The 27,225-nt window shown below is 45.0% G+C and overlaps 1 protein-coding gene across 1 annotated transcript in view; it reads right to left on the minus strand.

The window, feature by feature from the left end:
* The window catches only part of AFF2 (ALF transcription elongation factor 2), a 504,257-nt gene extending 479,033 nt beyond the window's left edge, over positions 1-25,224 (minus strand). The window contains exon 1 of the mRNA XM_081221467.1: positions 25,088-25,224. Within this exon, the coding sequence (XP_081077593.1) occupies positions 25,088-25,134 (47 nt within the window). The 5' untranslated portion in view covers positions 25,135-25,224. The remainder of the gene's footprint in view (positions 1-25,087) is intronic.
* Positions 25,225-27,225: the final 2,001 nt, after the last annotated feature.

Here is a 27,225-nt window from a genome sequence, read left to right on the forward strand (position 1 = left end):
ATATGCATACATAAATATCTCCTAGCTCTGTTTGCAGAGTGCCTTAGAAATAATGACACTCTGGTAGTAAAAAGCACACCTGGCCCCCCCATCTTGTTCTGTAAATACCATTTTCCAATAAAAGGAATCAGGGGTTCTAAGAGAAATAGCTGATTCCAGGGCTGTAGCCGAGAAGCACACGAGGAGCCTGAAGCTATTTTGTTATGCCAGAAATTAAGTGCTCAAAGATCAAAAGGACACAGGAGCCAACTTGAAGGCGCCCCCATGGGTGAAGTCTGAGACAATTTACACATCAAACTAAAACATGAGGTTGCGACATTCTACTATAGTTTTGTAAGATACTATTGGGTTGGCCAAAAGGTTCGTTCGGGTTTTTCTGTAACTTCTCACATCTTCTGTAAGGTGTTACGGAAAAACCCGAACAAACTTTTTGGCCAACCCAATACTACCATGTGGAAAGCTGGATAAGGGTACACAGAATCTCTGTGTATTATTTCTTGCAACTGCATATGAATCTACAATTATCTCAAATTTTAAAATAAATAAATATAACTCATGATAGTAATGTATTATAACTCACTGAAAAAAATAAGAATCCGAGCTTCCCTGGTGGCGCAGTGGTTGAGAGTCCGCCTGCCGATGCGGGCGACACAGGTTCGTGCCCCGGTCTGGGAGGATCCCACGTGCCGCAGAGCGGCTGAGCCTGTGAGCCATGGCTGCTGAGCCTGCGCGTCCGGAGCCTGCGCTCCGCAGTGGGAGAGGCCACAACAGTGAGAGACCCACGTACAGCAAACAAAAAAATAAGAAGAAGAATCCATTTCTGCCAACGTTTTCTTGCTCACTGAAGGTCATTTCATTTAATCAAAATGATTACTGTGATTGCTCTCAGCAACATCTGCAGATGTCCCTAGATCTAAGGGTTTGTCTCTGTGAGTTGTGACTGGTGTGTCTTGGCAGTTTCAGAGTCATGGAAATCCTGAACTTGGCAACCAAGATCTGGTGCTCTGCGGAGGTTCTGAGCGTTCAGAGCACTCAGGACTTCCAGATCCTCATGTCATTTTAGCCCACTAATTCTGGGTCCTCATACACGCATATGGAATGAAGTGTTGTTGCTTCCTTAATTCACCTCCAAACTGGATGAATTGTTCACAATGGTCTTCCTGTCTTTGGCTGTGGATTTCACAATTCACTTGTTTTTGTAACATTTAAAATCTTTACAATTATGGCTTGGATGTGATCCCTTTCACTGATACTAAAAAACATTTAAGTGTTAACTTACTACATCCATCTCTTTATAGTTATATATCTATAGGTAGATGGTGTTGAAATCTATAGCCAAAAACCTAACGTATATTTATGAAGTCTTCCATTTTGATTACTTAAATATAAACTATTTATATATAATATAGATAAGGTAAATGCCCCAATCTGACTAATGTCACTGCTATCTCTGAAAGTCAGCTCATTCACTGAGCTGAGATTATCACCCACATACTTGTATAGTGGTAGTTTAGTGATAAGTGTCACAATTTTGTTTGTTCTTTATAAGCTTTAACATCAGCCAGACCTTTTTGATTAAAGTCAATATTAGCTCTACAATATTGACATTGGCTGTAGTTTAGATTTTAAATGTTATGTCAAGGCTCTTTTAATGTCTTATGTTTGGTTATAGAAAGAAAGAAAAAGAAACCAGTGACGCTAACCTGTCTCTCTCTCCCTCCCTCCCTCCCTCTCTCTCTCTCACACACACAAATGACATTTTTGTACTCACTTGCCTTTATACAGTTAGCATGGCCAATACAGCAGGAAAATATTACCCGAACGATTTCTTCCTAACAGAATTCTGACATCTCTGTTTTTCACTTTTAACAAGCTACAATTACAACTGCAGTTGAAGCTTTCTGTACGGGTAATTTGCATTCCAAAAATACTAGAAAATTCGACTGACCTAATTTCTCAAAACTCGTTACTTTAGAACAACACTTAAAAGGGAGAGGTGCCCACAACAGTTGTCAACAAGTAGACTGAGTACTTCATAAGTCGTGGCTCCAAATGGTGATGTGGCAGCCACAGCCTGGAGTCAAGAAGACACACACGCTGCCTGCTGCCTGGGTAGAAAATGTCTCTGAGTTTCCGTATGAAAACAGCCCTGAGGATGAGAAAGTGCTCTGTATGCCTGGCTTCTTATGTAGTCGTAGGTTTATCAGTTCAGACTTTGTCTCTACATTCCCTTTACGGTGGAAATATTCTGGAAAAGTCTACATGACTAAATGTGCATGGAAATCAACTATCCGGGGATCCTTTTTTAGTCCCTCTGTATCTTTATTTATGAAAATGTTTTAAATCGGGGAGGGGGGTTGCGCTAGGAAAAGAACTCAATTCTACAGCCAAATTCATGAGTGAGACTGACACTTTAAAAATAATTTCCTTTGGGAATTCCATATGGTACATTTGGAAAGGCAAATTTTAATACTAAGTTCCTGGGGAAGTACTTATCTGAAAGGCAATGAAGGAATGAGAAGTAAACTGAACCATTAGCCTCCAAAAATAGAATATTTCTGGAAAGTATAAAGTCATACAAACCCTTCTGGAACAATATTTATAAAATGGGCAAATTAAAAATGGAAAGGCAAAAATACATGACGCCTCTTCTCTCTGGGGGGCATTTATGTACTTTTTTACCCTCCTCCCCACCTTGAATTGAAAGGCTAGGTTAGAGTCTACAGGAGGGAGACAGACAATTCTCAAAGCATCACCACCACCAAGACCTCTCTCTCTCTCTCTCTCTCTCTCTCTCTCTCTCTCTCTCTCTCACACACACACACACACACACACACACACACACACACACACACACACACACACAGACTTTAAGCCAAGTTGTAGATCAGTACTGAAATGCTAACAGTGAGTTTAAGTGGCAAGAGAGAAGGGTTTTCTTCTGTGGTGTCCCATGCTTTGACTGAGAATCACACTGCCTGACAGCTAAGAGCCACTTTGAAAATCTGAAGCTTTCCGTACACAGAGGAGAATTCTCTCCCCTCTCCCACCCTCCTCATCCCTGCCCAGATGATGACCCTGAGAAGTATGTCATTTCTTTCTCAATCTGGAGGAACTGGATCCAAGGATTTTTCTGAAGCAGTGACAGGGCTGAAATATCTGCTATGAACTACACGAAATAAAAGCAAAGCAGTTATAATTCACTTTCAAACTTGCACAATTTTAAAGCCGCCAAGGAACAGAGATTAATATTGGGGGATTATTTTAGAAACAGGCGATCCAATTTTTTTTCTTTGCATGAAATCAAACCAAGTAGGCTTCAACTTTGATCTGAATTTCAGAACCTTTCTTATAAATGGTTGCTAACATCTCTATCTGTGCTGCAAGAGAGCTATTTTCACTTGAACTACATGGTATATAATTGAAGTCAGAGTTGTAAATCACTGGGCCATCTGTCCTTACGCTGTCACAAATCATACATGGAGGAGCATATGTATAATGAAAATAGACTGACAAACTTTTCGAGTTTACATGCTTCTGAGTTAATTAATCCTCTGTCCCACACGTTTCTGAGATTCTCCAACAATATGTTTGATGAATTGGTTTAATTACATGAATGGGGTACGTGTGCACGTGTATGTTTTACAATGTCACTATCACAAATCCAAAGGAATCCATGCAGTTGACTTAACATTTTCACTTAAAATGAATATAAATCATTTTAATCACATACAGAATCTAGATCTATTGGCCTCATTTTGCTCATTTGGTTATTAATGTTGAAAATATATATTAACATTAACAGAATAATATCTCACTTCCATCTTAATGAAGATTTATATGCATATACATCACCCTTGCATTCCACAAAGATGCTACCGGGAGCAAGTGTTTTGCTGACTGGAGTTGAATTTCAATTTCAGGGATGTTTTCTCAGTGCTCTCACTGACACAAAATTTGATCTCAGGAAAGTTCCATGATTTCTCTGTGCCTCAGTTTCTCTTTTCATTAGGGGGTGTGCGTCTTTGTGTGTGTGTGTGTGTGTGTGTGTGTGTGTGTGAGATCATATAGCCCGGTTCTTTACACTAAGGTATTGGAATCGTTTATAAATGAGTATGTGTCAGAAGGCTTAATTTGCAATAAATGAAAATATAAACATGATCATATCAACAAGATAGGAATATCTTAATAAAATAGGATTGCTGAGGGTTTTTTACAAAAACTGGGGCAGAGCTAGTGATGCCACTCCAGCCTAGGCTGAGTCACTCGAAATACACATGAATCGTAAGAAACTGTGCAATTTTATAATGTAAAGGAACTGCACCAGCCACTGTACATTAAAAGTCTTTTGAAAGACCTGATGTGCACTTAAAATTGAACCCCCCTCGCTGTAGCCCTAAAACAAATAGTAAAACAGTGAATACGAAACTGACAAGGTCCCTGCAGCATGGTCCCCCAGCAGTAAGGAACTGAAATTTTCCCTCAAAGCCTTCTTTTTTCTGTCCTTTGTAGATAGGATGTACGCTTGTTTCCATAAACAAGAGAGTGCATGCCCACCTCCTCATACAAAATGCCCAAGAAAACACACAGAATGTGAAACTGTCCCCATCAGCAGATGGGCTGGAGACGAGCTGGTTGTCCCGCCCCACACAAATGCGAGCACTGCCTTGTCAAGTGCCCCTGTGACAGCCCACAAGGTTAAAGATAGCACACCGTGCACCTGCAACTTTTGGAGGAGAAGTGAAGACTTGAGGTCCAGCGGGGGTAACCCGATTTCCTCTTGTCATCAGGACGCAGGTGGCCAGCAAACAGCAGCCACAGTTTGACTCTTTTGCATTAGATTTTTTTCGGGGCACACCTAGGAAAAGAACAGCGGGGGGAGGCTTTGGGCGCCCAAAGGAAGCCAGCTGCGCGGCCTGGGCAGCCCTCAGCACCGAGGGCAAGGTGCCCTGGCAGAAGCTGCGTGGGATGCTCCCTGCCCCTGTTTACTGCCCTGACCTGGCAATGACATGAACTCTGCAGAAAACGGATGCAACGGGGGAGAGAGGAGTGCGGTCATGGAGGCAGCGAGGCCTGGTCCAGGGACGCCATTCTCAAGCTCTGTGCAAGGGAGGCCTGGACACAACTCATTTCACTGCTCTCTTCCTTCTTTACACTGAATCCACACGCTTGAAAGTAGAAAAATGAGAATTTACGATCAGGTCCAACCTGATCTGAAATATTCACGTGCAATTCCACGTGGCCCCAACTGAGAACCTCAGTGGTCATGCAGCCCTTGCTTTCACATCAGGACAAATCCAAGGATGGGCATTAGCAGGGGTGGAAATCCCTGAAGATCACTCACTCACACACACACACACACACACAGAGGAATACATAATTTGGTTCTAAGAACTTCTTAATGTTTATGATAGAGAGTTAACACGTCTTGATAACAAAAACGATCTCATATGAAATATGGTTCAGTGTTAATTCCTGAAAGCAGACATGCTCTTTTTTTTTTTTTTTTTTGTGGTACACGGGCCTCTCACTGTTGTGGCCTCTCCCGTTGCAGAGCACAGACTCCAGCCGCACAGGCTCAGCGGCCATGGCTCATGGGCCCAGCCTCTCCGCGGCATGTGGGATCTTCCCAGACCGGGACACAAACCCGTGTCCCCTGCATCGGCAGGCGGACTCTCAACCACTGCGCCACCAGGGAAGCCCAGACATGCTCCTTTTTAAGGGAACTTTTTAGCAAGAGGAAGGCAAAAGTGTTCCCTCCCCACTGCCCCCGGGCTGCAGAACTTCAGTGAGTTACACCTGAATGTACCTTAAGTTGGAGTGATTGCTAGAGGCTGCGCTGGGTTTGCAATTAGGCGTCCTGTGCGTTGTAAGAGGGGGCAGGGATGGTGACAGTGGCACCATCGGAGGGCCCCCTGGGATGGTACCTTGTCTGGTGATCTGCCTCCACGCTCCTAGGCCTGCTTCTCTCAAATCACGGCCTGTGAGGAGGAAGCAGGTTAGGGCGGCGTCTATTCCAAGTTCATTTCCAGTGCGTAGTAGGCCACACACAGATAAATGACTGCAGTGGCCTTAGCCATGGATGATGCCTTTATGCTCCACTCAGCTGTTTGACTTCCAGACAAAGACTTCTTCTCAGGGGCACTGTTTGGGTCATTACAGAATGGGCTTGTCAGAGGGCTTTGTAATTGTAACCATAAACAAATTACTTTAGGAAAAAGGCCAGAGCCACCGGCAGCAATCAAAGAGATTTGTCAAGACTGTTTCCGATTATTTTATATCAGATTCCTTATTAAATAGAAAAAAAAACAAGTGACTGCAGGTGAAGCGATAATCATTTTTGCAAAAGCTGTAATGTCTAAAGTAACAGACATAATATAACTGAGGCATGGAAGTTATTTCCACTTCAAGACATTTAATTTCAGATGACGAATTAGGATAAATGCCTTCCCTCTGTGAAGAGTTGAATGGAAGTTCTGGTTAAGGGGAGTCAATTCCCTGCTCAGCTTAAATTTACTCAGAAAGTCATTTTATCACATCCAAAACAGAGGCAGCTGAGCCAGTGTAAAGAAGAACCGAAAGAGTCCTGTGACCTGGCAAGTCCAGTCAACCCAGCACAGAAACATGGCAGGCCAGCGCCTGCCACCTGGAGGCCCCTGGCACACTAAGGAATTCAGAACTGAACTCGACCTGGTCGGACCTTTATGCCTCATATTTTACCCCTCGGCCAAATATGCCTTTCTCGTGGCAAGTGGGAGTGAGGCTGCTGGGAGGGTTCTAAAAAGCTTACTTTTTAAAATGCACAGACGCTGCTAGAACATCAAATGGCTCTTACAAACAACGTTTTGATGAGTTAAGTGTAAATGAATCAGAAACATATGGATTACATTTCCCTCCAAACACACAGGGGTCTCAAAATTAAAGAGGGAAAAAGGGCTAAATCCAAAAGCGTTTGAAAATAGTTCTAGACAGGCAGCAGGCCCAGAATGCATCCTGGACGTTAATGGATTTTATAAGTTTGAAAAATGTTGGAGAGTTAAAGTTCCCTCTTTGAAGCATCTCAGATGTAAGCTTGTTTTATATGATTTTTTTTTCCTTTCAATGCACAAGTGTTCAGGGCATCTGGCATTGATTATTTTCTTCTTTAAAAAAAGGAGTGTTTAAAATAAAATAATGGCATAATTTGTTTAGACAAAACAGCCCTCAACCAGACAAAAAGGGGAACAGAGGGTGGTGGGATAGGGTATCAGGAGCATACATCTTAAGAGTTCAAGTTTCACGAAAGCCTAGAATCTACAGCTAGCTTATGTACGCTTGCGTGTATGTGGTGTATCTATATGTGTATCTACACGTGTGGATATAAGTACCTACATATATACCCACACAGGTAAACATTATCATTAACTTATTTCCTCAGGTCTTGAATGGCCCATTTTACTGCCACACGTGGAGTATGTGCCCATGGACATGAGGAACGGTTCAAATTCCTCTTTGAATTTTCAGGTTCTCTTTTTCCCATTTTTTAAAAAATTTGTAGTTTCTTCCAATTTGTATTATTCCGTCTACATGAGTGGAGGACAGACATTCACTACTAGCCAAACTGAACCAGAAATTGCTATGAGTGATTTCACCTAAAGATGTGTTTAAAGACTGCAGTATTTAGTCCATGATGTTACGAACAAAGGTGAAAAAGATGCTTAGGTTTTATTTCAAAAACACACAAAAAGTGAGTGGAGAAGAGGGAGGTAAATATCCATTCTCCATTGTGAGAGATGTTGACGCCTCACTCCTGACCTGGAGAATAGTCAACCACGTTCTGTAACAAGCCCGTCAATAGCCAAAGGGAGTCAGGTCCCCGCACGAAGACACTGGCTGCACAGCCTCTATTTAGATAAGGTTCCGTTAAAATGCCAATAGGCTCCATGTGTCGAGCTCGCAAATTGGCCAAGAAAAATTTTAAAAGCCTATATACGTCAGTGATTCCCAATCCTTTTAATTAAAACAATTTTTTTTAAAATTTGGACTGTTGATGCTGTTTTCATGGTTTTTGCATTTTATGTGGCAGTAATTTTCCTGCTCTCCCCCTCACACCCCACGCCCCAAAAGTCAGGCAAAATACTGTGAGCTCTATACTTTTAAAATTTAAAGTGAATTTAATGTGATTTGACTTGAGCGTTATTTTCCAACAATTGCAAGCTTGAGATTCACAGCCAATGCCCTCTACTGCAGGTTTTCTCCTGAGGAATTTTAAAGTGTCATAAAAACTCAGCAGTTGAAACAACCTCAAAGGTCATCTAGTTCAACCTTTATCTAATGCTGGAATCCCCTCTACAACATTCCTGATAAGGGTCATCCAGTCTTAGCTTAAACGCCAGACATACATACTCCTCTACCTAAAACTCCACGAGGTAACGTCCACTCAAGTGGAAAGTGACCCAACACCACAGGCCACCCCTTCCCCTCCCCATCAAAGCTCAGTCATATGTGGGGTCATTGCTCAGGGCAGTCATGTATTAACTTCTCTTGTAGGATGGACAGGCCACGCCGACGAAGCACTGCAAATACAACAGACCACTGCCCAATTACGTACAATCAACTTCTTAAAGCAAAGGCTGTCATCTGTCACCCATGCTGATACTCAAGGTGGCTCTCTGGAAGATCACAGCTGGCTCTGTTTGGTCTTATTAGCAAAATCCATACTCCAGGGCCAAGACTCGCCCAGAACAAAATGGAATCTAAAGTCTCTTTAATAGACTATTTGCCCAAGTCAAGATGAGTCTCTAGTCTGGAATCTAAACTAAATATTTCTAAAAAGCGTTTGGTAGCAAGAAACTATTCATCTTAGGATGCCTATGAAGAGCTACGGGCATGCCCTATGATAAAGATGTGTGAAAAAATTCTTTTCCAATTTAGAGTCCCTTTAGCAAAAAGACTTCATACTGTACAGCTGAATTCAGGGGTTTACAATAACTCATCAATAGTGCAGTACAGGAAGTGGTTTGCTGAATACTGACGGAAAGGTTGCAGTAATCAACAATGCGGTGCAATGTCATAGGGGCTATATTTTGACTTAAGATCCCTCTCACACAGCAGGTGGAAATAATGAGTACTAGACACTGAAGAAATTATTCAAGGCAGTGCTGGGTCAGTCTAGCTTCCTGGCAGCCACAAAGAAAGCCAGATGCCCTGTGCCATGCGTTTCACCTATGATTGATGACTCAAGCCCTTTCAGAATAGTGTCTTTGGAAATGGTTTGCTGTGGCTCCGGCCAAACCTCTTTGGCATGTCGATCTCCTTCCCATAAATCTCCCACAGGAATCAACCAGGGCAGTGGTCCTCAAGGGTGGGCAAGGAGTATCTGTTTTTGTCATCTTAAAGAGGGCCAAAATCCCTGCAACTGGAAGGACCTCTGCCCAACTCTCATCCTACTTTAAGCATTTAATGATCCGGCTCCAGGGGCCATGTATGCAATGGCCACCATGAGATCCCCAGTGCCTGGCCCATGTAGACACCTACCACATATGTGATGAATGAAGGAATGGATGAATGCCCATTCTCCTCTTCAGGAGACAGATACAACACTTAGAATTTCACCCATCGCAAAGATGGCTTTCGTACACGTTGGAAGCAGAGTGGGACCGCTCAAGGATATAGTGTCAGAGTGAAATGCTATTCGGATCGAATCTCCATCTTGCAAGATGAAGCCATGGTCACAGCCAGAGGAAGAGGGGCTTTTCACGCCATCCAAGTAGTAGTTTGTGCAGAGGTGGCCAGTGTGGAGCGACAACTCAAGCCTTGCCTCTGAGGAGCTGTATTACAGGTAAGTGCTATGGTGCCAGGGTTTGAACCCCAGCTCTGCTGCTACCTACGCTACCTACCTGTGTGATCTTGAGCAAGTGACTTAACCTCTCTTAGGCCTTAATTCCCCCATCATAAAAATGGCAATCATGAACACGACTACTACCTCACAGGGTTACGGAAGGTTGAAGGGTTTACATGTGGAAAGCGTTCGGAGGATTGCCTGATGTGCAGCGGCCACTCCATACACGGGATCCATGGTCATCTCCCAAGTGCAGGCCAACATGGCCACAGGGAGAGAGATGCAGTTTCCCAGGAAGCACCGGGGTTCAACATTAGTTATCTGATTCCTTCTGGAAAAGCTCCTGTTAGCCTTTCGATCCTCTGGGGTTCCCATACTGTGGCAATTAAAAGGAAAGATACCCAGAGGGAGGTTTCCCTGGGCAAAGGCTGGTAAGGATCTGCTCTTGCACCGAACTTCTGAAAAAGTGTGTGTGGACCAGGCGGCGAGGCCTCGCTTGGTTCCATCTACCCTAAAAATAGAGCTTGAGCCTTCCAGGCCCAGCCACCTCCCACACGCGTATCTAGACAGGGTCTCCGTGAGTCTCTGCAGGCCATTATCCCAGTTCTGGGACGTCCTGCCCTGAGAAATGAGAACACAGTGAACACGGCAGGGCTGCCCTCAGACCTGGGGAGGGCTGACGAGTGCAGGAGACATTATACTTCCTCTGTGTGGCCTTCAGGGCAGAACTACAAGCAAGGGCTGGGAGCTCAGAGAGGCCCTTTCTCACAGATGATGGAATGTGTAGCAGAACTGCCCAGATAGGAAGGAACTGGCTGCCTTGAGAGGGAGTTTTATTCTCCTCCCATTTTGGTTTTGGTTTTGTTTTGTTTTGTTTTTTTGTTTTTGGACCAGCAGAAGCTGGGTAAGCACTGCTAGGGAGAGTGACGGAAGGCAGTGACCAAGGAGCTGGCGTAGCTCCGATCGCCGTTAAGGTCTGAAGCTCTAAGGCGCTCCACAAGCACCAGGACGTGGATCTGGGAGGAGGCGCTCCGGAGAAGCAGACAGCACCTCTCCTCTCCCCTCCACCATCATGAGAACTACTCTAAGTAGTTCACGCTGATTCATGAAAATTGCTCCTATTTCTCTTTATATTTTTATAGCTTTTCTGATTCTTACAGTTCAGGGTTTAAATGGGAAATTATCGTTATGGGGAAAAAAAAACTGTAGCTCACAGAGAGCCTTAATTCTCCTCTTAATAGTTCCAGAGGGATACAGAGTATCCGTACTGACTCTAGGAAGGCCTCATCACCCATTGTCTATTTATGAAAATTCAGCCTTATTATTAAACGCCGGCCACGTAAACAAGTACGGCTTAATTTGCCAAAGCAAAACGGCTAGAATTTCCAATGTCTTTCCATTTTGTTGAACGTGAAGGTCTAATAACTTGACAGTTTAAATTCAAGATGCCACAACAGTTTGGGACCGGAAACTTGGAATTCAATGAAACAGCTTGCAAGATATTAAAGGCTTCTGTCCCCAGAATATGTTTTCTTTTTTTCCAGTGTAGGCTGCTTCATTCACTACAACCTTTTAAACACTGCTCTCATAAAATGCACAAACAGTCTTTAGGAGACATTCGTTAAACGGCTCCCAGAAAGCAGTGTTGTTTTTCCCCTTTCGAAACACTGCCGTAAGTATCCCAGCTCACTAATAAAGGGTAATAAACAAGTCTGAAAATTTATCACATGTAACAGGTATGATTAAAAGGAAGACAGTGAAGACGCCAGTGATGCTCATGCGAGGGGCAGTCCTGTTCTCAATGCATTAGATCTACCCAAGGAAGTGCATAAAACTGCAACTACTATGCCGTTTATAGGAATAAATGTCAGGAATCCAAAAGACAGAGATGGGAGGGGGGGTGACAGAGCACGGAGTGCTGCGGAGTTGGAAGTAGCGTCAGGCTTCTTCCTCATGGCTGCTGAGGTCTGGCTGGGCTCCGGGCACACTGACAGTGGAGGCCGAAGTCACAGGAGAGGCGAAGTGAGTTAAAGGATCCACATTACACAAGCCCTGAATGGGGTTGTCCTGTCCCCAATCACCACCGCTAAAATAGCTGGAACTCCTTTTGAGAAAAAAGTAACATCAGAGCCTCATTCAGAAAATCCAGGTGCTGGCACACGTTTGAACAAACACGAATTCACAAATCCCCATTTCATGACCTAGCAGCCATACCACCCCGCACAGCCCACAAGGTGAGGTCCAAGTTCACAAGTGAGACCGTGATGGATTCCAAACTTTCCCAGCCTGTGGGGAATAAAAGGAAAGAGAAGGAAAGAGGAGACACAAGAAAACTGCAAAAGTAGCCCTAACGCTGGCATTGCACCTTTTGCTTCTGTTTTTGGCTCTGTAGGTTCAACTTTTCCGTACCAGTATTTACACCTCTGCGGTTTTCTGCTTATTGTCGTTGTTGCTGTTAAATGAATGTGTGTCACGTGAACCCAAGAACCTGGACCATTTCTGTGCAGTCATATAGGCACATTCATTCAGTTACTTTCCCCCTTTCTAATTCCTATGAACGACAGCCAAAAAATAATTAATTAATTAAAGCTCAAAGAAGATTTATGAGGGGACTCGTTTCCCAACTTCTGCCCCTGTAGCTGGGTGAGGCAGCTTAACTAAAACATCTCTGAGAAATGCCATGAGCCATGAAGTTTCTGACTCGCATATCATTTATGATACCCCTGGGGAGCAGGCCCGCCTAAGAAAACCGAGGCCCAGCACCCCATAAGGTTCTCATTACAAACAGGAATGTGCCAGGCCAGATGCACTGGGGGTTGTCAAGCCCTGCAAACTCTCCCCACCAAAAAACTCATAAATTTTGCAGAATATATTGCTTTTCCTTGAATTTTTATGATTATGTTCAATTTCAGGAAACTTACCCCATACTTCATCATTTGCCTTCGTTTTTTTTTTTTTTTTTGCCTTCGTTTTTAAGAGTTATCTGACGTCCATGAAGCTCTATGGACTCTCTACTAATCATGTTTTTTAAATCTTAAAAATATAAGCCTACATATTTCCAGCCAGCCATGAATTTAAAATCTCCCCCCTTCTTCCAATTTTGGTATGCAGTTGCAGGCCGAACAGATTTCGAAGGTTCTCTGCTGGACAAACTCACCTTTCCATCTCCCATTGAGGCAAGGAACCCAAAGAAAGATGGCAATAGTGGTGATCAGAGTGTACAAGGTAGTCAGGACTTGGCACTGAAACTGGATGGGTGACACTGTAAGACTCAGAGGCACGTACTTCCCTGGAGCAGCCATGGTAGCATTCACAGCCCAAGGAAAAGAAGACTCCCCAACCCCAGGGTCAAGGGCACTGGAAATGGTGGGCTACAGTTGGGCACCTAGGCAAAGTTTGGTGTCCTCCCACATTTTAACTTGGTAGAGTGAATTTTAGTGATTTCAGTGCTATTTTGCTAAATTTACTTTTCATAACACATATTTCAGGCTTGACTACTTAACCAGTCTCAAATTCGTTACCAGCCCCAAATGCAATCTTTCAGCTAATCGTGTATTAAGAGGGGCAATGTCTATAAACCGTTTTGCTGCCTAGCTGTAGCTATGGCAGTTCTTAATGCTACACCCAAACCAGAAGGCATCCTTTACACACCCCAGAAACCCAGAGGCAGGGCAAGGCCTATATGATTCAGTCTCCTCTGATGAGGTACGAAACAGGCGACGTAAAGATCCCACTCTACTACAAACGTTTAGGATAGGAAGAAACTAAGAAGCCAGATGTAATCCTGTGCTAAATCAGATTAGGTGAAGCAGACAAAATCACAACTTTATTCAATGTGTCATTTATCCCGGGTGACTAATGCATTATTTGTATGAAGTTAAAATTGAGCTTTGAGAAACTATGAAATAAATCAAATGCCCTACTTTATGTAATTTTAACAGACAGATCCCATTAGGATTCTACTATGCATAGCTGTTGGTTAAAATCATTGACCAGTATCCTTATAAATTAATCAACTGAGGTAATACTGGCTCTGCTGTCATCATTTGCTACTAAGCTACAGTTAGAATTCACTTTAACTTTTCAAGACTCTTGAAATAGGTTCATCAAATTTCCATTTTTTTTTGTTCAAAATATATGAGTAACTGTGATTATTTACAAAAGCCTGTGGTAGAAGTCTGCCACTGGTGTCATTTTTCAGTGGCATTAGAGTGTGCATTGGCATTTCATTGTAATTTCAGGGTAAAATGCTAATCAGAATCCAACCATAATCGTCTTCATCATTCTTGATAGGAACTTTTATCACTCGCAGTCTGAATACATGTGAACTGTTTAAAGTTTAAACTGTTACAGAACTGCAAAAAACTAATTGGCCAAAATGTCTAATTATAGCAAAAGGGATATAGTTAATATTTAGTAGTTAACTTTTTAAAAAAGACCATCATGGCTCTTGCATTCCTCCTGGATCTTTAATACTTGGATATGTTTCATTTCTGATTATGAGACCTAATTTATTAAAAACCCATAAGTATCTAGTTTCTCCTCCAAATATGTACCTTAATGCCTGGTTAATTTAGCTAACTGGGTGCTTTACCTCCACTAAAATGTCCTAGATTTCTTCAACACCTTTTATCTTTCTGTCTTCCTTGACCTGCATCTCACGACCTTTAAGTGTGTACTGTAAAGACAAAAAAAATAATATTTAGAGAGTTTTTTCCCAAGGTTAATTTTAATTAATCTTGAAGTTTTAAGTTACCCATCAACTCTGATACAGCTGATGTCTAACTCTGTGAAGGCAGTGGGGAAAAACACCTATCTTCTGGGGTGCTTGTTCAATATGGTGGTGTGTGTAAAGCATGGAACATAGTGCTTGGCAAATACGAGTTCTCTTACGCTGGCTCTCAAACCATCTTACAGAGTGCTGCAAAATGAACACATAGGGAAACTTTTCTGCACATCCTTGAGATGAAACTGCAATCTGAATCTTCCAGAGGCATAAATAGAAAATGTGTTCGGTCTAAAAATACGTTAGGAAAACCCAAATCCTAGGTTAGCCTCCAAAGCAGGAACTATTTTTAAAACAAAGAAAGAAGGAAGGAAGGAGGGAGGGAGGTAGAGAGGGAAGGACAAACAAAAAACACGAACAAGGCAGCAGGCTCAGAGGAAAAAAATGCTATACAAGTATGGAGACAAATATTCAGCAAATGTTGAAGGCATGCTCTCCCCTCCACCTTTGTACTACATGAAAGCCTCATTCTGATGACAGTAACAATTTAAGACACCTTTTTAAAAAAATGTCTGCAAGATTACCCTTACAGCATTGTTATAGATACTAAATGTAGGTGCACCTCGCAAAAAGAAACTTGCTATGCGTAACAATCTAAAATCACAAATTTGATAAGTTTAGGGTTGCTTAGGAGAGATTACGCTCATCAACAAAGAATTCCCCGCAGGATTCCTAGCAAGCAGATGCACATAGAGAGATTTACTTTATAAAACTTTAATAAGCGTGCTATTTCAGGAGCCTATCTGTTGAACACGTCTACCTGTACCTACCTGTCTGACCATCGTGATTTTAGATCTTCTCTTAGACCTCATTCTTGCACCTCTGAACTATCTCTTCACAAATTTGATCACACAAAGCATTAAGCAGGTTACTGTATATCAACCCATTGATTTATTCAACAAAAAGTAACTGAGCACCTACTGTGTGCCACTGTTCTAAGCACTGCAGATGCAGTGGTAAACAATACCGCCCCCAAAAAAACTCCACCCTCATTGAGCCCACGTTCAATGCATCTTCCTCCCAAGCACCGAATCTTGTGCTTACACCAAAGAGGAGCAGAATCGAGCATCTCTTGTTGGAGTAGATATCAGGTCAGTTACACCTCATATATGGTTATGGACTTCAACCCAATGCTGGCTTATAAATACTAAAGATGAGTGACAAAGGCCTCATCAGCCCAATCCGCTGCCAAGCCCCAAAGCACACAGGGCTTGCCACTATTCTAGCATCTCTCCCAGGGTATCATCATGGGCTAGCAGCGCAGCTAAGGATTCACAGCTTGTGCGTTAATTGCAACTCTGCGGTATACTATCCGTGTGACCTTGGGCAAGTCGCTGAACCCCTCTGTCCCAGATTCCCTGCCCTGTAAAATAGGGAACTCAGATAACACAACTCAGAGCCGTCACATAGGAAATGTAAGCTCTAATTATTATTTTCACTCATTATTATTAATGTGATTCATTATGGCTTCCCACCTAGAGGTAATATTTTGAAGACCTAGCACGGCGCCTGAATGAATCGGAGAAGCCAACGATGCTGCACTCTGAATTGGCTGCATTAGGCTATTACTCTGGGCCAGACGCTAGGATTACACCAATAAAAGACATGTTCTCATCCCTCAAAACAACTCAGATGCATTGGAAGTCTGTTCAGGGCAGTATGGCAGCTCAGAGGAAGGGTGTCTAACCCGACAGGGCAAGAGTATGTGAGTTTGGGGACGCAGGAGGTATAGGAGGATTGTAGCTAGTGGCTTCCCAGAGACAGAGCTGAGATTCGAAGGATAAGACGGCCAGACAAAGAATTATTTGGTGGCCGAAACAATTCAGTGTAAACACAGATGTAAACACCAATCAGATGGTACCAAGGCATCAACTTACGCTTTAGGAAAAAGAAAGACTAAAGGAAAAACATCAATACACACCTTCCACAAAAATGAGCTAATAATTTTTTTTAAAAAGGAGAAAGAACAAAAGAACAGATATATCTGTGTACATCTCAAGAGCCACGATATATGCTTCTTTCGAAAATAGCTACTTTGCCAGCAATTGTGCCAATTTACAAACATTTGCTTCAACTGATTCAGGAAAACAAACTCTCATTTGGTATTTCTTTGAAGAATGCTTGCATCGATATTTACATAATTCAGACATTCAAATAATTGTCCAGAATTCTGTGGTTAACCCACAGCCAATGGTGGTCAGTGGTAATGAGAACACTCCACGCACACAGCAAAACATAACTTCAGCAACTATGTGATGAACGTGAGCTACTATTCAAGCAGTAAACTCCGGGTCCAAAGGCAACTGTTTAATAGCAAGTGTTGGCTGTTCCTGGTCTTCTAAACAGCCCCCATTTCTGGCTTTCCATTTCACTCTGGGCATTGAGGAGGACTGCTTCTCTTCCTCTAGCTCACGTTCGCTCTCTCTCCCTGAATTCCTATTTTACTTACATCCATGCCACACTATTTCCCCCAATCCAGGTCTACATTCCACTGTCAAGTCAGTGGGGCCAGAGGTCATCGTCTACATTCCTTTATCTCCCCCTAAAAGGGACTGCCTAGCAAAGCGTTGGGCACAGAGCAGGTACACAGTGCAGACAGTTCTGGAGAGGGTGACAAATACTGAACCAGGACACGAGAGCTCCGGACCTGACCTAGCGTTGTCACATATGAACTGTACGTCCTTGGGCAAGCTATTTTCCCATCCTGGGCCTCGGTCTCCACATCTGTATGAAGAGGAGGCTGGACCAGATGATGGTGAAGGGCCCTCCAGTCTTGAAACACTGGGTTTGAGGAATTGATGAATATCTACACACCTGAGCCAAGGCTTTTGCCAGCAAATAAATAATGGCTAATTGATGAGACCTCTCCAGGATTCCATGGCACTTCATCAGAAACATCCATCACTCTGGAATTTAATTTAGTTACTGTGGCTGTGCCGACCTCGTGTGGAACCACCAGTCCCTTTGGAATATTAATATATTAAAAAAATTAGTTGACTGACATCCTGGAGGGAGAAATAAAGCCTCTGTGATTGCATTTCTCGTTGTTCACCAGACAGTTAGGTCGTCATGTACATATTGCCACAGTCAGAAGGTTCAAGTGTCCTCATAACGCGCTCCTTCTGGTGGGTTGGTTTGATCAAATCACACTAAAGACCCAAAGACCAAGGAGACATCAGACTCCTAAGAAACTTCTCCCAGTGACTGATAAAGCCCAGGTTACAATGCAGCACCACTGCAAGATGAGTAGGGTTTTATTTTTTATTTATATAAAAAGAAACCATTTCAATGCTATTGCCAGGAGATATGTGGCCTACAAAACACAAAATTTGGACTCCAGGAATATGGTTTAATCAAGGCCACCAGTGTCTGCTACTGAGACCTGGTTTTCACTGAAGCCGGTCGATGATGCAAAGAACTATTATTTGGAAATCTAAGCAAAAAAAAACCCATTCTTTATAGGATGGAAGTGATGGGTTTCTTCTTTTCCTTTTCTCCAGCAAAATGAACATTGAAAAAATAAACAGATGAGTGATTTTAAGTTTGTAATGAAAACACAACCTGTTTCCTTAGCTTATTTCCAAGTGTGTGGCCTTTATACCTTCTTAGACCAGCACAAGCCTATTGAACAACCAAATCAAAGATTACTTTCAATCACTGGCTGATTTTCTTTTCAAAATGAAGCAAAATGCACAGGTATATGAAAAATAGCATTCCATAAACTAAGCAATCCATAATCAAAATCAGATTCTAGCTGGAGGGCTATTGTCAGCCCTGCTTAAATCATGCCATTTTATTTAAGCACTCAGATCATTTTTCTCAGCTCAGTAAGTAGGTGGATGTTAGCAGCTAAGGTCATCGAAAAGATTTACTTTAAAATAAATTCAACAATTCCGAGCACCGCCCTCTCCATGGTATAAAGCGTGCCTCGCTTTGAACATGCATATAAAATTTCATTAAAGTGCAACATAAAAGTTTTACATTAGGGGAACCCAGTGCTGGACCTTTGTTTAACAGTCATGATAATTTATGGCGTGGATCTGCTACAGTTAAGTAGAAAAACAGGCTTCTCACGATGAAATGCAAGTCATAAAGGCTGAAACTCAAGGAAAGCTGGAGGAATCCCAACCCTCCGACCACTCAATTCTTCTTCAGATTTTTGTCACACATTCTTCTTCAACATTCTCCGCACAGATTGAGACACAATACCAGTCCTGTACCCCTCTACCTTCAAAGCTGGTTTTTTCAGTTCTAAGCATATCTTAGAATTCATAGAAATCTATTTTTTAAGCACACTGATAAATAACAGGGGTTCGAATTTTGCCTTTTCCTATTAAGCTTTCCTTGTTTACTATCCTTCTTTCTCGTTACTTTCTGTGCAAGAGATCAGACTGGCTAGGAGACCTTCAAAAAGTTACAATTAAAACACTATCAAGCAGGCAGAGGGGTAGTATTACCACCAGGATCTAAGCAACCGTCTTTGGAAGACAGAAGCATTTGCATAGCGCACTCTTGGGGCTGATGGGGCTCTTATATCAATCAACACATGTTTCTTGAGCACCTGTAATGAGAAAGGCACTGTGCTGAATGATGCGAGGGCGTACACCATTCCCTAGGAAGCAGCGTGGATATTTAAACACAAACGACTTAATGCAACAGTAGTGACTCAGTGAAAAGAGCAATAAACACAAATCCTGAGACCATCCACACACTGTGAAAACTTAGGCAAGTCACTTAACCTCTCTGAACTTCAGTTTTCATGTCTACAAAATGGAGCCAGTAAGACCAGTCCTGACAAACCCACATGGTTATTGTGAGGATCAAATCAAATGATAGATGTGGTAAGTTATCAAGCTTTGGAAAGAAATGTTATCAACCTCCTATGCCCAGCTTTGAGGCTTCCAATTAACTAGACAATATACCATGGTCTTCTTTAAGTTCAGGTACCAGATCTTCAAAATTAGGGCATTCGAATTTAAATGGAGAGTTCTCAAGGACTTGAGTTTTGCCATATATATATATATATATATATATATATATATTATACATACAATATATATGAATGGCAAATTACAATACACATATATATTATAATTTGCCATTCATATGTTTTCATTAAAGGGGCATCCATAAAAGAAGTGCTAAGAGATTGTACCATTACATAAATTGTTCCTTATTCAACTAAAAGAAAAAAGCAGAGTTCCATGGCTAGTCGATTACATGGTAATTCCACAGATTTTTTTTTACACAAGCATCATATACACAGTCTAATCCGTTTGTTTCAGTGAGAGCTAAATGCTCGAACCCACACAGTAACAATAAATAATAGGCAATGAGGTTTTGCAGGAAGGCACTTGGGCTGGAAATTGGAAGATGTGGATTCCTGACCCAGCCCTACTACTAACCAGGCTGTGTGAACTTAGGTGAGTCCATCAACCTCTCCAGGGCTGTTTGCTCATCTGTAAAATGGGAATAACACGTGTACGTTCTGATTCACAATGACCAAATGAGATGATGTATGGAGAAGGATCCCACCTGTTGGAAAGGCTCAGACAATATGTCAGTTGTTGCTGGCACAGGCTCTGGGATCAGCTCCATCTAGGCTGGAACCTGAATTGCATCACTGAGTAGCTACTGCCTCCATTTCTTCATCCAAAAATGGAAATCATAATAGGTCCCATCTCATAAAGTTGTCTGAAGGATTCAGTGAGACTGAGTATTTAAAGCACTAGCTACTCCGTCATGTTTGGGGCACAGAGTAAACACCCAAATAACAGTAGCAACAACGATGATGCGTCTTACTACAGACACAGGTGACACACACACACACACACACACACACTCCTCAAAAAGGTTTCTCCAGGTTGTGGTCTTGAGTTCTTAAATCAGCAACACATTTCTTTCCATTATCAGTAAACAAGTTTTTAAAATCTCTTTCTTTATCCCACAGCAATCAGAAAAAGACAAAATTAAAAGTGAAAAATGTAGTCACTGTACCAGTTGTTTTGTCTACATGACAAGCTAATCAAGTATGTGGTAGTTTCCCTTTCTGAGGTATGAGCTATAAGCTCATAGGACTACAGCTTCTAGATTGTTCCAGAGATGGCCATTTTATTGGGCCTTTACGATTCTGAAATTGTTAAATATGTGCAGATTTTTCATGCAAGAAATAGTCTCAGCTAAGAATAATGGGCATGAAATAAAGGTTCAGCACATTAAAACCATTGTTATTCAACAATAATTAGCATGTTTAAATACAATGTAATTTTTATCCATCTACAAAACACTTAAATGTTTGGAATCTTGTTTATGTCTATAATGACAGATTCATATTTGAGGCAGTCATTTTCAATCTTGATTTGTATATTTTAAAGTTGTTAAATGCTTGACTGAATTATTAGCAAAACAATTCATGTACCATTAAACTGATTTCTAACATGAGATAATTTTCTTCCTTGTCCAACAGACGTGCCTTTTAAGATTTACGGGGACAGCATTTATCTTTGGGGGTTTCAGTGGGTGTGGAGGAGACCTCATCACTGGCTAATTTCACCACCTTGAGTCTCGCCCTCCCATATACTCCCTTAAGAAACTCAAGCCCAAGTGGTTTGCTGAATGAATGCTCAAACAAGCCGGAGAATGCATATTGTACCAGCAAAAAAGAAAGACCACTGACTGTCTCCCTTGCAGTGGAAAACAAACAGAGGGGGAGGGGGAAAGATAAATGGCTGGAGGTAGAGAAAGAGAAATCCTGGCAACCCGGAGGCGCCGCCCCGCCCCCTCCACATTCCTTTCACCCCCAGGTAGACCAAGGTTGCGTTCCCTGTCTCTCCCCAACCTTCCCATCCATAAACAGGCCTCTTCCACTCTTCCGGAGGACTGCAGCGCAGGAGGCCTCCAAGATCTGTGCGCGCAGAGCAGGGAGAAGCAGCCGGGCTGCTGCAGTGCATGGGCCATGCCCAGCTGGAGCTGAAACAGTTCACTTTTGTCTGGAGAGCAGGGTCCCCGCCCCCCATGGCTGAGGGAAACTGGGGAAAGCGGGGCCGCTGGGGCAGCCCCGGGGGAGGAGAAGCCTGGCCCGCACATGGCCCCTTCCCAGCCTGGACGGCCCCACACAGACCTTTGAACTTTCTATTTATATAACAGTTTAGTGAGTTTAAGTCTCTTCCTGTATAACTGCCCGTTTGCAAGCTCGCCTCTAATTAGGCTACTTGTGAGACACCACATAAAAACTACAAACCATGGATGCCGGCCTTCGTCCTTCGCAGTGAGAAGTCGGCCACTGTCACAATGGCTTAACTACAATTTTCCCCAGGCTTTTGAACATTGTGATTTTGCTATCACAGTGGTTTCCTTTTCCTTTTTTATTTTTTAGAATGAGCCCTTTGCTGTATCAATCTTCCCTTCTTTCCTTCTTTCTTTTTCAATAATAAAAAGAAGATAAGCATTCCTACAAAGAACCTCGGCCTGTCACGAAGCAACACCTAATCAATACGGGAGGGGTGCTTGCAGGGCGGAAAGGCTGTGCACTTGGTAGGCCCTCGGATTTTGCTGGTAAACAAGTCCAAATCTAGCCACGTGATCTCCAGACACCTCAAGAATTCATTTACTGGGTTACCACAGACAAGTCTACGGAGTGATTTCAACGATAAAATTTGATTTTTTTTCCCTTTATCTTTTTTTCTTTTTTTTAAGAGCAAGTGGTGTCTTTGGTGCACACAGCCATCTGCGCCTTCCTCTTCTTTCACAGAATGGTTCATATTAAACTCAGACACAGGTGAACATTGCTCATTCACCCAGGAATCTTGAAGAACGAGAGCTTTGGCCCTTTAATCGACTCCAGAGCATGACCCATTAAGAGATTCTTGCGGTGTGTGAAGTCCAGGGCTCTGTTCTGTTAGGCACATCCACCCTGCAGTCACCCATGCCCCATCCTTTCCATTTGCATTCCTCCTGACAAATGTGTATGTCTCTAAGTGGGCACGCACTTTTTGCTTACTGTAGTCTAGTGTTTGCAAATGACACATATGCCTGTGTCTGTAAAGCCTTTCTTCATTAAGTCTTGGAAGATGAGTTTGTTTTTTAGCTGGCCTGATCCAGTTATTGTCAGACATCAAGGGTTGCGGTAGAGATGGCTCACAGCTCTCTGTCCCACAAGTGACTGCTGAGAAGACATCCAATGGAAATGATATCCTTAACTTGGCTGGCGCCTTTTCCTTCCTAGGACCTCCTGGGGAGCGAGGGGTGGGGAGCAATGGATGCCATCAGTCTAAGCAACTACTTGCTCCCCAGGAGGGGAAGTAAACATATAATGAACATGTAATTGGCATGCTCTGGATGTCCAAAGAGAGTTTGGAAAGGTACACACTTCCATTCAAGGCAATAGCAAGCTTTTTAGTTCATCCACTGTTCACACTGATGTTCCTTTTCTCTGTCGGGGTGTACAACACACAGGCGCACAACCGCATTACAAATGTTTACAAACACAGATGCATAAGGAAGCTTGCCCCTCACGATCAAACAGTAAGAAGGAGAAATTTTCCTGGAACGTGTGCACAGAGGGAAAAGGCCAGCTTATTTATGCAGACGTGTTATACTAATGCAGCGGTATTTCACATAATATCCACGGAGGGTCCAAGTCTGCATGTTTCTTAACTGATGTGGCATAGTTAGGGATAGTTTCCAAAAAGGGACAAAAAGAAATCACAACTAAAAGAGTCCACCTCCTTTAAATATGCAACTGCATGTGCCTAAGATTAAACTGAAATTAAAACAATATAATAAACATGTTTTTAAAAACCTAATACCTTGTATATATGTTTAACATTTGAACTACACCCACAAAATCACTTATAACGTCTGTTACATTAATGATGTTACCCACACCATATATGAGGCAAATTGTATGCAAATAGTAATGCTGTGGTTATCAGTGGTGTGCAAAATAAACTAGCGAAGCAGGGTAAAGGCTGTACACAGGAGCGTAATATTTAACTGAGCAGTAATTTTACCGTGATCTTTACTTTTAAATAACAACAGCATGGTTGTTAAAAACTGTAACCTGTTTTTCTGCAGAGCTGATAAAACCCTGCATGGTATCAAAAATGCCTTACAGATTAATACTGATACAGTGTAATTTGTGGCTTCAAGGATTTACCCGGAATCGCTGTAAAATAAAATGTATTTAAGTTCTGATTATCTTGGATTTGCAACTAAAGGAGTCATGATTGGCATGATGAAGCTATTGGCTAAGAGTATGACCCTTTTCTAAAGAAGGAAATTGCCTAAAATATCACATCAGCAAGGGAAATCCTTGTAAAAATACACAGCATTCATCGTCAACGGCTGCCAGTAGTTTAACATTGCAAAAGATTTCGCACTGTCGGTCGCTACTATAGATTATTCCAACTACATTTGAAAAGGCAATAGCCAAGAGTGGAATTCGAAGTCGCTGCCGCTGCGCCTTCCCCCCGTCTAATTCCATAGGCTGTGGGGGGAAATCGATACGTTAGAATGTTATGACAAATTAACAGTGATAACGTTGGTGCAGGAGGTGAAGCTTCTGTAAAAGTTAATAGGTACGCATATCACTATTTATGCACACGCGCGCGCACACCACGCAGACTAACAACTTTCCGGCTCCCCAGTCACCTCTGCACCATCTTTCACAAACCTCTCGGGGACAAGCTGACGGTATTTGGGGAAGAGCCGACTAAACCTGTGAATCCGAGCTGGGTGCCCATTAAACCCACAAACCTGCGGCTGCCTCCCAGTGGGGGGCGGACGGGGGCCCGGCCGCTAATTAAATGTGCGTTGACTTCGGGGCGGCCAACTTTAGGGGCCAACTTCAAAAACCCTCAGTCTGCAAAGCCAGACGCCGCGGTCGGCCCGGACCCGGTGTCCCCCGCGCGGTGGCCCCCGAAGCCGCCGCTCGGCGCCCGAGTGTGGGGAACTTGGGCCGAGCGGGTGGCAGGGAAGGTGTGCGCGCCGCGCCGTGCGGGGACCGGGGTGGCGGCGGGGGCGGTGGCCACCGAGGGCCGCCGGTGGCACCTCGCCGCTGCCTGCCCCCCGCGGCCGGCCACCGGCGTCGGGCACCTGGAAAGTTGGGGGCATTTCGGGCGGGCAGCATCCGGTGCGCTGGGAAGGCCACCCGGCCAGCCGTTTGGGGAGAAAATCCCGGCGGAGGTCGCGCGCCTCAGCCCCCGGGCAGCACCGGATCCGATTTGGGCCAGACGCAACTCTCTGGACTTGGAGTGCCAAGCGACGCCCTCGGGACCTGCATCCCTCCCTCGGTCCGCACCTCCCCCCACCCGGGCACCCGACCGAGGAGTCGCGGCGGCCGGGGCCAGAGGTGGCCAAGAGCAATTGGGAAGGCGTCCCGGGCGCCCCACCAAACCCCGGCTCCTCTTAACAAAGGCGAAAAGCCCAGCCCCGGCCCAGGGACCCGCGCAGCCAAGGAGAAGGCAAAAATCAACACCTACCACTGCTGCTCCAAGTCCCAGTCCCTGAAAAAGTCGAATAGATCCATAGCGGCCGGGCGGCTGCGGCGGCCGGGCGTCCGTCCTTGCTGGCGGCGGGTCTGCGCGGCTCTCGGCGCGGCTCGCTCGCTGCTCTCCGGCCCTCCGGCCCGGCTAAAAGTGCCCGGGCCGCATCCGCGGCGGCGGCGGGCGCCGGAGGTGCCGGGTCCTGCGCTCTGGGGCGGCGGCGGCGGCGGCGGCACCGGGCGGGCAAGTGCCTGGCCGCCCGCTCGGGTCCGCTCGGTCCGCGGCTGCCCGCGCGCCCAGCGCCCCGACGCTGCGGCGGCAGCCGCTGCGGGCTCGAGCCGGCGAGGCCGCCCGCCTGGCGGGCTGCGGGCCGGCGGCGGCGGCGGCGGCGGCGGCGGCGGCGGCGGCGGCGGCGGCGGGGGCGGCCGGGGCAGCGGCGCGGCGCGGCGCGGCAGCCGGGGCGGCAGCGGCGGCGGCGGCGGCGGCGGCTGCACAGGCGGCGGCGGCGGCCGCGGCAGCATCACACACTTACACACTCACAGGGGGCGGAGCCTGGACAGCCCGAAGCCGCGACATGGAGCCGGCACATTATCATCCCCGGATCTGGCAGGGGCTCGCTCCGCCAGCGCGCGCCGCCCGGGACCCCCCTCTGTCAAAATCAGCTGGTGGGAGCGGCCGCAGAACTGGGGAGCCGGGCCCGGGTCCCGCCCGGAGGGGCAGTTGCAGGGATGCGGGAGGGTGGCCGGCGGGGCCAGGAGGCAGGCTTCGGGAAGGAGACCCTCTCTCGGAACCCCTACCTCCTCCCACAACTGGGAGTTACGCTTCGGAACCAGAAAAGAGCGCACAAACTGCCGCGGGGATGGGGGTCGACCCCCGCTGCGGCGCGCGCAGTCCCTGCCCGGGGACACTCCTCGGGCCCCCGAGCACTGGAGCAAACTTTAGTGGGCCCGAGCATCCCTCGGCCCCGCAGCGCAGAGCACTCGGGGCCAGGAAGGAGAAGGCGGTCACCTTCACCGTCCCCGCGGCGCCGCGCGTCCGCACCCGGGCCGGCCAGGCATGCCGCAGTGCCTTGCCGGGCTGCAGGGCGCGTTGCGCACCTAGTAGGCCCGCAAGCTCTGGGCCCTGGATTCTGTAGGCTGCAAGGGTAGGCACGAGGACCACCCTGTGTGGTCCTTGGGTTCCGGATTAGGACGCTGGGCAACTGGGTTGCACTACCACCTTCTCTGCACAACCACCGCGTGCCTTGGGCAAAGGGCTTCTGCACTTTCCTCCTCTGGGAAATGGGAAATCCGCTGAGTGTGTCCCACTATCCCACCCTCTGGCTGCCTGTCTCCCTTCTGTCTCTCTCCACGTGCAGCCTCCTCCCTCCCTTCAGCCTCCACTGGTGGTCCAGGATCGGGTGGATCCCTTTAGCCAATGCCCTTGGGGAAAGGCTTCCTGGCCTCTGACGCCAGAAAGCGATGTTGGAAGGGGCGAGGCCGGGGTCTGACACTTCAGGAACAGGAGAACCCTGGAGTCCCGGACCTCTTCTTTGCCTTCTTCATGTCATCGTGCAAGCAAAATAGTATTGGTGCATTGTTGAGAGCCTAAGGTGAGGACCCTCTTAGAAAGAGCAGTAGACTGAGCACTGACAGAGCTGGGTTCTGACTGTCAGATACTGTCATTGGTTCTCTGTGTGACTGAGCAAGTAAGTCTCTTCTCTGAGGCTCATTTTGTAAAAGACAGAGGCTTGATCACGGTGCCATTTGTCTCTTGCTGCTCTGGTGTTCTCCTTTCTGTTTGAATATGCTTCTCTAATATTATCTCATATTCTCAAAATCACCCAAATAGATTTTCTTTACTTTGTTTTTCCAGAAGAAAGTGAGGCACTGAGACCAGGTAATTTGCCCAGGAGCGGACATTTCTTCTAACGGGGAAACTGACATTGGAACTGAGAATCTGGGAAGCCCATTTAGGTAGAGCTGAACCCAGTAGAAGGTGCTGCAGCTCCAAGAGGTGGAGGACTTCAGAATCTGAGCTTGAAGGGGCCCCGAGTTTGGTCTCTTTCATATTCTTTATATGGGAAAAAAGCATGTCACTAACATACAGAAACAAGACACTAAGATACTGCAACTTTGGCTTTGCTTTGTTTATTT

The sequence above is a fragment of the Mesoplodon bidens genome (assembly GCF_964165515.1).
Source record: "Mesoplodon bidens genome assembly, chromosome: X".
Lineage (NCBI taxonomy): Eukaryota > Metazoa > Chordata > Mammalia > Artiodactyla > Ziphiidae > Mesoplodon > Mesoplodon bidens.